The sequence below is a fragment of the Barbus barbus genome (assembly GCF_936440315.1).
Source record: "Barbus barbus genome assembly, chromosome: 41".
In the NCBI taxonomy this organism is placed as follows: domain Eukaryota; kingdom Metazoa; phylum Chordata; class Actinopteri; order Cypriniformes; family Cyprinidae; genus Barbus; species Barbus barbus.
This window is the reverse complement of record NC_136719.1, coordinates 25,091,167-25,106,836: the sequence shown is the minus strand read 5'-3', so window position 1 is coordinate 25,106,836 and position 15,670 is coordinate 25,091,167. Positions and strand designations below refer to the sequence as shown.

Sequence of the window (15,670 nt, the reverse complement as noted above, 5' to 3'; positions counted from 1 at the left end):
CATTCAGACCATCACTGACTACAAGCCCCCGCCACAGGCCTGTGATGAGGACACATCCCTCCCCGATGCACTCAACCACTTTTATTCACGGTTTGAAATGCAGAATGACACACCTGCACAAAAACTGCCCACACCTCCCAACGACCGGGCGCTCTGTCTGTCCCCAGCCGACGTAAGGAAGACCCTATCTAGGATTAACCCACGCAAGGCTGCGGGTCCTGACAACATACCTGGCCGTGTTCTGAGAGACTGTGCTGCACAGCTGACAGATGTCCTAACAGATATCTTCAACACCTCGCTGAGTCAGGCAGTCGTCCCCACGTGTTTCAAATCCACAACAATCATACCGGTACCAAAGAAATCACCTGTGTCCTGTCTCAATGACTACCGTCCCATAGCACTGACTCCAATCATGATGAAGTGCTTTGAGAGGCTAGTCATGCATAACATCAAAACCAGCCTCCCCAACACACTTGACCCGCTCCAGTTTGCATACCGTCCAAACCGCTCTACGGACGATGCAATTTCCTCCACCCTCCACCTGGCTCTTACCCACCTAGAAAATAAAGACTCCTATGTTAGAATGCTGTTCATTGACTTCAGCTCGGCATTCAACACAATAATCCCACAACAGCTCATAAATAAGCTAAACCTGCTGGGCCTTAACAATTCCCTCTGTAACTGGATCCTGGACTTTCTAACTGGAAGACCTCAGTCAGTCCGTGTCGGCAACAACACCTCGAGCACTACAACACTGAGCACAGGTGCCCCACAAGGCTGTGTGCTCAGCCCGCTGCTCTTCACACTGCTGACCCACGACTGCACTGCCAAGTTCAGCTCCAACCACATCATCAAGTTTGCTGATGACACAACAGTGGTAGGTCTCATCAGCAACAACGATGAAACGCACTACAGAGAGGAAGTGGCACAGCTGGCTGAATGGTGTGGCACAAACAACCTGTCCCTCAATGTGGAGAAGACAAAGGAGGTTGTGATGGACTTCAGGAGAAACTCCGTTGACCACCCCCCACTGACCATCGACAGCTCGACTGTGGAGAGAGTCAGCAGCACTAAATTCCTGGGGGTGCACATCACAGAGGATCTCACCTGGACCACCAACACCATGTCACTCTCCAAAAAGGCACAACAGCGCCTACACTTTCTCCGCCGGCTGAAAAGAGCAAGTCTCCCTCCACCTATCCTCACCACATTCTACAGAGGCACCATTGAGAGTGTGCTGACCAGCTGCATCACTGTCTGGTACGGGAACTGCAGTGCTGCTGACCGCAAGACCCTCCAGCGGACAGTGAACACAGCTGCAAAGATCATCGGTGCCCCTCTCCCCTCCATCCTGGACATCTTCCTTACACGATGCTCCAGCAAAACCAACAGCATCGTGAAGGACTCCACCCATCCCTCCCACAGTCTCTTCCAGCTCCTACCATCAGGAAGACGGTACCGGAGCATCAGAGCCCGCTCCGCCAGACTGCTCAACAGCTTTTTCCCCCAGGCTGTGAGAGCCCTGAACTCAAACCACCCCGCCCCCCTCTGAAACCTCATGCAAACCCCTACCTCCTGAACATGGACCACCCCCCACCCCAAACCTTACCACACCAAAGAAAAACTGTATGGAACTTTTATATATTTTTTTATTTATTTTATTCTTATTTTTCTTTACACTATGGACACTCTCCTCTATGTGCACTATGGACACTTTACACTATGGACACTCACACTTTACACTATGTGCACTATGGACACTTACACTTTACACTATGTGCACTATGGACACTCACACTCTACACTAGGTGCACTATGGACACTTACACACACTGCTGCGTGTGCACAATCTCACAAAAAACTCAGCAATATATGTATGTTATGTTTACATGCTCTTGCACTACAAATCATCCTGCACTGTTCCCCAACCAGCTGCTGACTCAAATGTCTCTCTTTGCACATGTACAGTTTGTTTTTTTCGTCTTCTATTTTTTAGTTTGTATAGGATAATATTTATGTGAAGCATTCGTATAGTTGTATTTTTTATCCTTTATTCTTTTAGTTTGTATAGGGTAAATACTTATATATAGTATACTTATAGTTAAATCTGTTAGTAGTGTATAGGTTTATAGTGTTTTTTCTTACTTCATTGTTGTATGTCTGTATTTATGTAGCACCGTGGTCCTGCGAGACACGACATTTCGTTCCACTGCATGTCCCCACATGTAGCGGAATGACAATAAAGCTCAACTTGAACTTGAACTTGAACTATATTATAAATCTTACACTTTGAACCCAAAAATGTTTTTCAATTAATCATCATAATAAAAGGAGATCTATATTCCTTATAGATAATAAGGATAATCCGTATTCTTACCTGATGGATAATCTAAATATGCTTGTTGATATTTTCATGCTAATTATTGTCAAACTACAAATTTGAATGTTTAAATGTGAACTACAAGCGCTAAATGCAAGACTTGACATACTGTATACTACACTTTTAACCCAAATATGTTATAATAATGATAATAAAAGCATATCTTTATTCCTTACTGGACTGAATATGTTTGGCTGTGTAACGTAATACAAACTTAATATTCATATTTAATTTAAAGCAATAGTTTAATTTAGCTCAAAGGGAATCATTTATGATTTTATCGAGATTTGAACAGAATCAGTGTTACGGCGATTCACTGAACGAGCCGTATAACAAACTCTGCACTGGATATTAAAATACAAAACAGCACAGTAACTAGATCGGCAGATTAAGACATTGACTTGTGAGCACAAAACACAAGATACTTCTCTTTTCAATATAAATCAGATTTTATATTTATATAAACCTAAGACGTAAACTAATCTAACACATGAACACAAGCATTCACACGCTGCAGAAAGAGAGAAAGTGAGGAAAGGATGAGTTTAAGAGAATGGAAATGTGAAATCCTAAGTTTACAGCAATATGTTCAATTGCATAGACCTGAACAACCATCAATCACTTATATAACCCTGGCTTTGAGTTTCTCAATGAGACTAAGATTTATATTAAATACACACATTCAAGTAGAACCTGGAGGTGTTACTTGCTTGCTATGCCTGTGTTAAGGGGTTTGTCGTTGCAGAAAGGGGGTTCCCCGAAGTGTCTGATTGGTTGAGAGTTCAGTAGTCGTGAAGTGACGTCTTGGGAAGCCGATGGAGTTGTGGCTGGTAGAAGTTTTGAGGCGGTCACAGACTCCAGTTGAACTCGGAGACGAGGCGTGGTGGCAAAACTTAAAACTCACAACGGAAAAGAAAATAAAGTAAAAGAATAAAAGGATGTAACGAGACTAGGTGGTTTTCTTCTCATTATGGTAGCAGCTGGCACGTGGGAAAGAGCAGCGTCAAAACGCAGAAAAAGAGGAGAGAGAGTGAGGACCAAGAGAGCATTTTTAAGAAGAAGAGGAGAAGGGTGACTAAGAGAGAGTTTGATGATGTCCTGAGTTTTTAAACTCGGCTTCTGGACACATTCCCTTCTGGTGTCTTGACCAATTAGATACTGTCCTTGCTTGGGGTGTTGCTCTGTTCCTCCACCCAACTAATAAATCAACATGTTACCTGTTCAGTCAGAGGTCCGAACTTTACAGGCTCTTGCAAAGTATACGTTGAACATGATTTCTATAAGACTATGATGCATTTGACAAAGATTGGAAGAAACATTTCAAGCATGATTTTTCAAACTCATACATACCAAACACGCATATGAATCCTTCAGCTATTCAATAATGATTAAAAAGATCATATCTAAAAGTCTAATATGTGGGTTACAAACATAATATGGGGTTCTGCATAGAAATGTCATTTTAGGATGATTTTATGTGCATATGAAAAAGAAAGTCTTTGTATAGTTCTATGGAGAACGAAGGCATGTTCTTTAGACAAAGGAATTTTGGTTTGGTCTTGAATTCAATCGTGATAGCCATCTCTTTGACCATCAGTCTTGATTATTTGCCCCAAATTTGACGGTCTCCTTCCTGAATTGGGATTATCAATAAGTGTTCTTTTGTCTCAAGGTTGTAAGCTGTTCTGTGAAAAAGTTGGTTAGTTAGCTTGCTTCAGACTAGTGGTGCCAGAATCTAATTTATGACATTGTCCTGTTTCCTTGGGGCCTCTCTGAATTCCAGCTCCTCAGGTTTCAATGTTCTGATGCATCTTAAGTTTGTCTGATTCAGTCTCTGATATTCTACAGCTGTTTAAATAAGAATATTTATGTCTGTATAGCATTAAGCTCATAAACTTGTTATTCCTAGAAAGGGCTCTTTGTAGCAACCTGGGACTGATAAAAACCTGTCCGTGTTTCCACAAAGTTGCGTAGAAGAGCGTGCAATTGAGCGATCGATCTGCTTGCCATGACAATTGAATAAAACAAGCTAAACCGATCCATCCTGCTGTAATACAGCATCAAGAGATACAGCACAGGATTTCTTCATTTCAGAAACATTTATTTCCTGTAGATTTGCATTTATATAAACTGAACTTTGAATTGTTCTCTTTACAAAACACATTTTAAAACATCTGAAACCATTTAATTCTAGAACAGTCTTACGAGAAGGCAAAGTCTGCACCTCAGTCCATTCGAGCAGAAGCTCGGGTCATCTGATGGTGCGGTACATCATGAAGTCTACAGTGGTGCATCGTGGGAATTTGCCGATAGAGCTCTCCTCCACGGGAGTGTAGACTTTGATCTGCCGCATGTGCGTGTCCCGTCCATTCTGGTGGTTGGCCAACACGGCGATCTGGATCATGAAGGTCCTGATGGGATTGTTCACCAGATCTAACAGAGGGATGTGAATCCAACCGCTCGGCTCCACCATCTCCAACTGCTGCTCTCACACACACAAACAACGCTCAGGTCACAATGAACGGATTTATTTTGTGAAAATGCATATTATTCTGCTTATTATATGACTGAAATAAATCAATGGACATGGAATATTGATTTGAGTTATTAATTATTTTTCTATGCAAGAAGAAACAGTGTTATTTTAGCATCATTGAGATACTATTAGCTTATAGCTTATATACTTTTTTATTATAGCTTATATACTTTTATTTTTTATTAATATATTTTATTGATATAGTTTACATTAAACTGGTTTAAATTAGCATGCATGTATATACATATATATAAATATATACACACACACATAGAATAAATAGTTAATATTTAATTATTTGTTAAAAATTTGCTAATTTCAGTTTCTATTAGTTTTTTTTTTAAATGTCTATAATTTTTAATACTTTTATTTCAATTATCCTCTTAGTAGAATTTAAACTAAATTAAATGAGAAAAGTTTTTATTTTCAGTTAATGTTTATTTTATTTAAAACATTTTTATGACTCTGGATATTAAAATATTATATAAAATATTTAATAAAATTTTTTAATATATTACATAAACATAATGGACCATGAAATGCCACAAACGACCAATCGCAATCAAGTATTTTAGTTTATAGGTTATGGCTGTGACGTGAGCTGTGTCTCTACCCGGATCTCCTGCAGGTTGTGGAAGTTGTTTCCCACTCTGACTGAGATCTTGCTGGGAGTGTAGCTCTCATCTGATTTATAATCGGCATAAATACACAGCATTTTCACCGTTGTTTTTCTCCTAACAGGACACAACAGAGAGGAAACATTCTCTGATTCAAATATACAGTTTGTGAAAAGTGTTCATTAAAATATTCATCATAAAACAACTTAACTTTTTTCTAAATATAATACAGTATGCATGACTTGTTACTAAAAATGTAACGTAAAGAGTGTCTGATATGTTTTTAGTGGCTGATGAACATCTAGAGAGCAGGATGGTTGCTATACATAATGCTTTTATATGATATAATAAAGTCTAATAATAATCAATGAGAGGTACATAAAAACAAATTAAATATTTTTAATGTACTTTAGTAAAGTACTCAAAAAACATACATACTGTATCTATTGATCAGTGCATTTTCATGGCCTTTAGAGTTAATTTATTACTGAATAAGGATTTTAAAAATATATTTCAGACACACAAACTAAATAATGTAACCAGTTAAAAAATGTCAGTGTACTATAAAAACTATAAATATATTCAAAAAATAAATCTACATGATTTTATCCCTTGAAATTATAATAACTTTCCACTTTTCTAGGATTTAAAATTTAAATTAAGTTAATAATAAATGTATAGATATATGAATTAATATGTAATATATATATATATATATATATATATATATATATATATATTTTGTAACTGATCTACAAAACATTAATGTTGTTAACCAGCCAATCACACATCTTTATTAGCTGTAAATAACAGTATCAAAATGTCTAAATACTGTCAGATCAATCGACCCTGAGCAATATCTCCATTTATCAGTGCATTGGGTCAATCAGGTCACAGAGTGTCTAATGGTGTCTCTACCTGAACTGAATGTTCACTAGATGTGGCTGAGAGCCATCGGACTGCCAGTACGTCTCCAGATTATCATCCCTTAACTGGTCGACTCCAAACCCTTCACACAGAAACAGAACGGATGAATGAATAAATAAACAGGGGAAAACAAAAGATGCATTAATCAGGTGTGCAATGATCAAAAACAGAGAATAAATGAGAAACACACCTGGCTTGCACGAGGACAGCGACCACACGGCTTGCGATCCGATCTCTCGGACGGTACCTGTACGCTCCAGCTGCTTGGGATCTGCACCTGGGGGGGTTTTAGTGGCCGTCGCCATGGTTACTAAGGAGTGAAAATGAAGACAGACAGAAGGGATGGAATTAAACAACACCCACAGACAGTATAAAAGACGCTGACATTATGCAACTGGTTTACAGATACATTTTACATAAATGTGGAATTTTAGAAAAAAGCATGAAAACAAAACACTAAAACCATGGTATTCTTATTTTGAAAGGATTTTTACAAATGCAATTTCACACACACATATGTGCATGTATATGATAGATAGATAGATAGATAGATAGATAGATAGATAGATAGATAGATAGATAGATAGATAGATAGATAGATAGATAGATAGATAGATAGATAGATAGATAGATAGATAGATAGATAGATCCCTTCAAAAGTACTGGAACAGTAAAGACTAAATTGCTCTGTTGGCTGTGGAGTCAAGACATATACAAATATGATTAAAAGATGAATATGAGACAAAACTACAGAATGTCACGTTTTATTATTGGGTGATTCAACACAAAGATGTTTTACCAGCTAAGATGATCAGCACTTTTAGAGTTTCATCCCTCTATCTGATGTGAGCATAAGTATTGGAGCAGTTTCCTCACAGGTCTTTCTAAGTGATCAGCTGTGTCCTGTTGCATTAATTCTTCAGATATTAAAAGCAGGGAATGTGTCGTATCAGTTATATCCATTACTTCTGTATTCTGAATCTTGCATTCGATGATGACACACACAAACCAGGATGAAGATGAGGGAGCTGACTTTGAGAGAAAATCAAGCAATTTGGATGCTAAAAGAAAAGAGGAAGTCAATTAGTAGCAAAAACAAAGGGCATGGAGAAATCAAGAGTTTGGAAACCACCAGCGGCACCAGCAACCAACAATGACCTGATCGGCTGAGAAAACAACAGTAGTTGATGACAGACAAATCATAAAAGCTGTGAAAATGAACCCTAAAAGACGTGTTTGTAAAATCACCGACACCTTCCAGAAAGCTGGGGTGATGCTCTGACAATCTGCTGTCCTCAGGAGACTTTGACACAGAATTACAGATGCTACACAGCAAGATGCAAACCTCTGACCAGCACCAAACATAGAAAGACAAGATTAGAGTTTGCAAAAAAGCACAAAGGTGAGCCAGAAGAGTTTGGAACTGTGTTTATGGACCGATGAGACAAAGATGAACCTTTATCTAAGTGATGGGAAAGCAAAAATGTGGAGAAAAACAGGGAACTGCAATGATCCCAAGCATACAGCCTCATCTGTAAAGCATGGTGGAGGTGGTGTCATGGCATGGGCATGCATGGCTGCCTCTGGAACAGGCCCTCTTGACTTTACTGATGACTTAATGTATGATGACAGTAGCAGAGTGAATTTGGAAGGGTACAAAACCATCTTGCCTACCAATATTCAAGAAAATGCCACCAGATTCATTGGGAAGTGCTTCATATTGCATCAGGACAATGACCCAAAACACCCTGCTAGTTCAGGCAAGGAGTTTATAAGAGCAAAGAAATGGAAAGTCTTAGATTGCCCAAGTCAATCTCCAGATTTAAATCTGATTGAACATGAATTTCACCAGCTGAAGAGGAGAGTAAAGGCAGAAACTCCCCAAAACAAGCAACAATTGGAATTGGCTGCATTAAAGGCTGGGAAAAGTCTTTCAAAGGATGAGACCAAGAGTCTGGTGATGTCTATGGGTCACAGACTCACTGCTGTGATTGTGTGCAAGGGATCTGCAACTAAATAATAGCTTTTAATCTTTTATATCTGCCTTATGTTCAACTGTCCCAATACTTATGCTCACATCAATGAGTGGGATGAACTCTAAAAGTGCTGTTCTTTTTATTTGGTAAAACATGTATGTGTTGAGATGGCTAATAATAAAATGTGACATTCTGTAGTTTTGTCTCATATTCATCTTTTAATCATATTTGTAAATGTCTTGACTCCACAGCCAACAGAGCAATTTTGTCTTTACTGTTCCAATACTTATGGAGGGCACTGTATATCTATATATATATATATATATATATATATAGAGAGAGAGAGAGTTGAGATGCAAAAGCCTCTAAGTGCCGACCGAATTGTTTTTTTTTTTTAAATGAGCATTTTTCTCAGGCTCCTATGTGTAGGTTCAGTGATTTCACTTTAATGGCATCAATTAGGTTATTTTAATTGCTATTAAAGTGAAATAACTGAACATAAACATAGGAGCCTGAGAAAAAATGCTCATTTTAGAAGAAAATATCAGACGCTTTTGCATCTCAACTCTTCATAATATTGCAAATGACAAGATAATAGTAATATATTTGCAAATGTTAAAATAAGAGTGTAATAATCTCCATTCATCATTCAGCATAACAGATATATGTATGTAACAATAAAAATAAATGCTTTACATTTTTAAAAATTTAAAATGTTTAAACCTATCACTGACAAATGAGTTGTTTGAAGTCTTTTTTAATGTCATCTAATGATTGTTAAATATGGTTAAACTGAATGATATTTTAGTGTCTTCTGTAAATCATGGTAAAAATGTGTCATTATAATTATAAAGTTATTATATTTGACCTGTTTAAAAAAATGAAGCAGGACATATTCTAATGCACGGGGGATATGGCTATATAACACAGTACCATGACAAATATATCTTACCATTTAATAAACACATTTTCAAATATAAAAGGACTAGATTTAATTTTGCAATAGCACAAGGTAGTTTAATCAAAAACAGCGAAGGTTACCTTTTATCTCGCAAAACAAAACCGCAGTCACTCACCAGCACTGAAAACACTCGCACAACACTGTCTCCTTACTTCTGTTTCCACAACTAACATACATTTAGGATAATTTTCTCAAAAAGGGTAAAATATGACCGCATTGGCGCGCTCTGAATACGTCAAGTTTTCGATTGCGTCGCGTCCGTTTTGCGTCACGCGTTCTGGCGCCATCTTTGCTCCCGGTGCTGTCTCGTGCGCGCCGGAGCAACACGCGCTGTTCGTCTCTTCACACAGAAAGAAGACATTTTCCGGTTATTAACGCGTTATACTGCGCTGTTCACATCAGCTGGAGGTGAGCGGTGTTTTATTGCTGTTTTATAATAATTAAACAGACGCTGATTGGTATTTTGACAGACAAAGAGCGCATCGTCGCCCTACGCGCGAGGCCTTCTCTGTTTCCATTTAATTAAATTTCCATTAAAATTGAATGAACTTCATTCTAAACGAAGCGTTTTATAACTAAGCAGGTGTTTTAGAAAGATCGAGTGAAATAATGTTTTGGTTTCGGAGTGAAATAAAGGGGGAAAGTCTCTGAGGTAAATTCTTGCGTCATCGTTATTCCCACGAGCGCGCGCGTCTGAGTCACAGCGTGCACGCGCACACAGGCACCACGTGTTCGATTTTTTTCAATTTAAAATGATTTATAGCGGTTTTAAACTGAACTATTATTCGTAAACAGTGGTTGGCTATTAGGGAGTGGTCTGATCCAGTTGGTTGGGAATCTGTGGTTTATTGATTATTAATGTAGTCTGGCTATTGAAAGGTTGCAGGTTCGATTCTCATTTAAAGGTGTATGGACTGTTACTATTTATTGAGTGCTTGGTTAAGACATTAAAACTCAGGATACCCCAGCAGGACTATAAAGTGCACACGTTACTTGAAAGCATTTGATAAATGACTATTTGGTAATGAAATGGCTAATATATGCGTTCAGTATCATGACACACGAGCTGTCACGTGATGCTAGTGCTGCACTGTCAAATATGGCAACTCAGCAACCTGATTCATCCAGATGGTGAGCTGTCTGACTGACTCTGACTCAGGAAACCACTTAACCAGACCAGGTTTTGACATGGTTTTGCTCTCCAGACTTCTCCTCCAGCTGGTTTCCATTATATCTGATCGTTTGAATGAGTCCATGTCTGTTAACGAGGGATAAACTGATTTTAATGGACGTTGTGGGTGTTGCTAGGTTGTTCTAGGTGGTTTCTTACTGGCTTTTTAAAAATTTGATTGCTCTGTATTATACTGAAGAAAAATGTGACATGCAGTGATGATGCAAAATGCAGAAAATGATATCCAGCATGTTTCTCTCGTTTTTTGTTGTTGTTGCACTAAATCATTGAAATTTATACCTTTTGCTTTATGTAGAACATTTCATTATATCATGCAAGTCTGATTATTAGCTTAAGAAGTGTTTTGTCATTAATCTTTATTGCTCATGATTAGTAGGGCTGCATGATATTGAAGTATGCAACTTGTTATTTGCTATACAATAATGCTTTAAATGTGTAAAATTAGTTTAATATATATATATGCAATTAAAAACTTAATGATATAACCTTCATACATTTCTATGGCCGTAAATTATGACTTAAATCTCTGACTTTTCAAATGTATTGAAATCCATTTAATTTATTAAAACTATTAATCTGTTATAACTATTAAAATTATTCAGTTAATGCAAGCAGTTGTGATATGCATGTAGTTTGTACATTTGCTTTATTTGAGTATATCATGCAATCCTAATTATTAGCTTGTTTTAATCTTTATCTCCCTCTTATTCTAGTGAGGTCCAGACCGCCTCTGTTCCTGAAGATCTGCGTCACCGCTGTGTGACATCAAACCAGACAAATGGCCGACAAGAACACCAGAATCGCTATCGTGAACCACGACAAGTGCAAGCCCAAGAAATGTCGTCAAGAGTGCAAGAAGAGCTGTCCGGTGGTGCGCATGGGTAAGGATCGCCTGCTGAATTCACCTGATATCAGTTTCGGTGCAGGTTTTGGGTGTCATATATAGGGATGTTACGATTCACTCAACTCACAATTCGATTTGATTTTTTTTTTTTACAAAATGAGATTTAAGACAAATTATAAATTAAATGTGTCCATTTATTATTGCTTGGACAAAATGCAGCACGTTTCCTTGTGAAATTGAAATATAACACTATAATAATATAGCACTTGCATATTATTGCTCTTTTGTTGGTTTTGATTGCTTCTATTCTCCTCATTTGCAAGTCACTTTGGATAAAAGCGTCTTCTAAATAACAAAATGTAAATTAAATGTAAATAACAAAACTAAATTGAAATAAAAAAAAGCTCCAAATCATATAAATAACACGCATAAAAGAAATCTTTTCATATAAACAAAATAAGGCTTTGTTTGTGCTCTTTCCATTTAAAATTAGAGGCAACTACTGCATTTTAATCATGATCCAAACAAAGAGTCTGCACACATGCAACATGAGCAGTTTTTAATCTAAATTAGATTGTATAATTTCGAAATTTGAAGCAAAAACAGAATGGTCTGACTTCAGTTTTGTGAAACCACTGTATACATAAAAAAATCTGCATGAAATGAAACCGCATATGAGCTGAATGAGACGCAGATGCACTCTCGGCCAGCAGGTGGCGCTTAAAGCATTTCCTTGGTTTCCGCTCTAAACAAAGCAGCACTGCACTTATGAACTTTAATATGCATAATACAGAGGCAAGATGAAAAGAAAAAATACCAACTAAACTTTTCTAAAGACAGGAAGTTCCCCTCAGGCATGCATTCATATAAACTCCAACCCCTAATTGAATCGCGATTTGTTTAGCATCTCAACTGATTTGAATCGTCACATATATGAATCAATTTTCAACCGGCTTGCGGTTAATCATTACATCCCTAGTCATTTATGTGTTTTCATGTGTTTTTTCAGGTAAGCTGTGTATCGAGGTCACACCTCAGAGTAAAATCGTCTGGATCTCAGAGTCTCTCTGCATTGGATGTGGAATCTGTATCAAGGTAACTGAACGACCCTTCGTTCTGATTCTGTCCGTTCAGTGCATGTTTATATTAATGTATGTATTCAATAAAAATAAATTACTGCACTCGTAATTTCTACTGTAGTACACTAAATATTTGACAGCAAAATGTTATGATAGACATTATTTCTCTATTATATTTGCCTTCAAGGATTTGTCTGAGGATCGTTTATTTCTTCATCTCTCAATCAGCATTGCATTGCATTTTATGTTTGAAACATTTCAATCTTATCTTACTGTGTGCATTATTGGAGATATAGAGTGATATTTAGATCATTTTATGTCAGTATCTGCTCTACTGTTATGAAGATCTCACTGATTTACATTATAAGCATCAGAATTTTATCTTACTTTTTGGCATATAAAAATAATCATCTGCACCAAATTGCATATTTCTGCTCAGTTTGGGCCTGTGCATAAAACTGAGTTGTTTTTCCTCTATATTCTCACTATATCAGACTGTATGAGCCATAAAAGCCTTATGGATCAAATATGACAAATGCAATACAATTTTTTATAACTGTTCTCTAAACTGACTTAATCATTTCCATAACCCAAAGTTCATAGTTTATCATACATTTAACCTAATTTTAATAATTCTCTTTCATTAAGAAATGCCCATTTGGTGCTTTGTCAATCGTGAACCTGCCAAGCAACCTGGAGAAGGAAACCACACACAGATACTGCGCCAATTCCTTCAAACTGCACAGGTATGATCTGAGTCATCAGTACATTAGTTATGCTTCAGTATGCTGTGCGTTTAATCTGAGTGTTCGTGTTTGTCAGGTTGCCCATCCCTCGTCCAGGTGAGGTGCTGGGGCTTGTGGGTACTAACGGTATCGGGAAATCCACTGCACTCAAAATCCTGGCGGGAAAACAGAAACCAAACCTGGGGAGATTCGATGTGAGTTTCTCTCGTCCGCACAAATGCACACTTCAAATTTAAGTCTAGTTTTCATATTAGCTCATTTTCTAATTATTCTGAGATTGCCATGAAAATAGCCTTGATTTTTATGCATTGTTTTTGTCATTGTCCAGTTATCACAAAATTTTGGGATGGGGTGGCATGGAAGATGGGGGATATTTTAAAAATAAATTTTATGAAGGACCCTGTTTTTTTTTTTTTTACTTGGCTTGCCAGCAAAAGACATTGCTTTAACCACTAACCGGGTTCTACTCTGCGATAAGCTCCTGTTACTCATTAGAAAATGCATCCTTATTGAGTGGATTCACTCTAGACCCCCATCACTCTCCCTTTTGTATCGAGAGATCTTCAGAATATTGCCTATGGTGAGACTAACTGCAGTGATTAGGTGAGACAGTGCCATGTTTGAAGAGATGTGGGGGCCTGTTATGGAACATTTTCCAACCAGTTTACAAGAGATTATATTTAAGGGAAATTTGTATTTGAATAAGCATTCCTTTTCACCGAATAACTGTTGTACTTATACTGTATGAGATAGAATGGGCAAGTGGTGGGGCAAATAGCTAGGTCAAGAGGTTCACGATAGGCTGAGAATTTTATATATTTTATTTTCATTGTATTTTTCTATTTTTTTATTTTATTTATTTATTATTTTTTGCTTTTTATTTATTTTTAGAATTATTATTATTAGTATGTGATTTAACCTTTTGTATTATTGTGTTTTTGTCTGTTAATAAATATATAGCTGGCATGGGGCTAAAAAGTGAATGAATAACTATATAATGAATTAATTAATGCATGTTTTTCCAGGTGCCTCCTGACTGGCAGGAGATCCTTGCATATTTCCGTGGCTCCGAGCTGCAGAACTACTTCACCAAGATCCTGGAAGACGACCTAAAGGCCATCGTAAAGCCGCAGTATGTCGATCAGATCCCCAAAACCGTTAAGGTCGGTATGAACGGCAGCTGATGGAAATTTGAAGTCCTATTTGCTTGGCTTGGTTGTGTTGTAATCCTCTGTTTGTCCTGCAGGGGTCAGTAGGAGCTATCCTGAGCAGGAAGGACGACACCAAGACAGAGGAGCTGGTGTGTGAACAGCTGGGTAAGTACACGTTTCTTTTTGTGCAGGATTGTGTATATATTTAGAAATGTGATTGAATAACATAGTTTTGTTGTGACATGTGACTGATTGTCTGTGCTCTGATTGGTCAGATCTGTTGCACTTGCGTGACCGTAATGTTGAGGATCTGTCAGGAGGAGAGCTGCAGAGATTCGCCTGCGCAGTCGTCTGCATTCAGAGAGCTGATATGTGAGTCTTTCAGTATCTGTACTTGTGTAATGATGAAGCCCTGTAGCTTTCAGTGTTATTTACAGGGCTTAAAGTTCTCCGGCACCGTGCCGGATCACCGGTGTGCGGCGTTCGGCTGTGAAACAAAAAAAAAAGATAGTCCTACATTTAAAAAAAAACTAAAAAACTTGTTGATATCACGTTCGAGTTCGCCAAGAGGAGCACAGCTTTCACTCTCAACCTCTAACATTACTAGCCAATTAGAAGTTTTTGCTCTTAGACACGAGACGCTCATAATAGTATCCAGAGCCGCAGCCCTTATGAAAAGAAGCCTGGGTCTCGAGCGCAACACGTTGAAAAATCTGTGAGGCGCAATAGTCAAAGATGTCACTCTAGCACATATTTACAGAGAAAAGCTATTTAAAAAGCATCGGAGCTTTGTAAACAGCTCATAGTAATCATGTCATCGCCATAAAAACGATATTAATGTCAGAACGAATTTTAAAAAGGTCCTGTTCACACATAATCTCTTACCGGTAATTTTCCAATAAAGACTGTAAGGCGCTAAACTCTTCCTCTGCATATGCTGTGAGTTTGGGTTACTTAACGGTTATCTCGGAAAACAGTGTGCATTATCTCACTAGATTTGTAATGTAAGCCATTTATAAATCTATGCCAACACAGGATAATATATCAACATATTTCTATATGCGATTTGTTGTACAACGCGATTTCAAAATAAAAGTTCAAACCCTCGTTCTGAGTTTGCATGTGAAATGAAATGGATTTAAATGTCGTTGAATCACTCTAAAGTGAAACTGCACCAGGCCGTTGGCGCCCTCTGCTGGTAGGCTATTTGTTATAATAATGGTTTAAATTGGTTATGTTCATATTATAGGCATATATGTGT

General features: G+C 37.7%; 2 protein-coding genes across 2 annotated transcripts in view; one reads left to right on the top strand and one right to left on the bottom strand.

Annotated features, from left to right (window-relative positions):
* Window positions 1-2,269: 2,269 nt before the first annotated feature.
* Window positions 2,270-10,092, bottom strand: LOC306860187 (anaphase-promoting complex subunit 10-like). The gene is made up of 5 exons (XM_079401755.1): window positions 9,513-10,092; window positions 6,651-6,770; window positions 6,452-6,542; window positions 5,530-5,650; window positions 2,270-4,862 (listed from the first exon to the last, which is right to left on the bottom strand). The coding sequence occupies exons 1-5, from the start codon at window positions 9,568-9,570 to the stop codon at window positions 4,632-4,634; spliced, it is 621 nt and encodes a 206-aa protein (XP_079257881.1). The 5' UTR covers window positions 9,571-10,092; the 3' UTR covers window positions 2,270-4,631.
* The window catches only part of LOC306860185 (ATP-binding cassette sub-family E member 1-like), a 15,358-nt gene continuing 9,355 nt past the window's right edge, over window positions 9,668-15,670 (top strand). Inside the window, exons 1-8 of the mRNA XM_079401753.1 lie at window positions 9,668-9,805; window positions 11,303-11,470; window positions 12,443-12,528; window positions 13,161-13,258; window positions 13,335-13,452; window positions 14,284-14,421; window positions 14,505-14,574; window positions 14,685-14,781. Of these exons, the coding sequence (XP_079257879.1) occupies window positions 11,368-11,470; window positions 12,443-12,528; window positions 13,161-13,258; window positions 13,335-13,452; window positions 14,284-14,421; window positions 14,505-14,574; window positions 14,685-14,781 (710 nt within the window). The 5' untranslated portion in view covers window positions 9,668-9,805; window positions 11,303-11,367. The remainder of the gene's footprint in view (window positions 9,806-11,302; window positions 11,471-12,442; window positions 12,529-13,160; window positions 13,259-13,334; window positions 13,453-14,283; window positions 14,422-14,504; window positions 14,575-14,684; window positions 14,782-15,670) is intronic.

What these genes read in the sequence shown, in the direction of transcription:
- LOC306860187 (XM_079401755.1), bottom strand. Translation starts at nt 9,570, where the DNA reads ATGTTAGTTGTGGAAACAGAAGTAAGGAGACAGTGTTGTGCGAGTGTT. An exon ending in TGCGAGTGTTTTCAGTGCTG is followed by an intron (nt 6,771 to 9,512) that starts GTGAGTGACTGC and finishes TTCACTCCTTAG; the next exon opens with TAACCATGGCGACGGCCACT. An exon ending in GCTGTCCTCGTGCAAGCCAG is followed by an intron (nt 6,543 to 6,650) that starts GTGTGTTTCTCA and finishes TTCTGTGTGAAG; the next exon opens with GGTTTGGAGTCGACCAGTTA.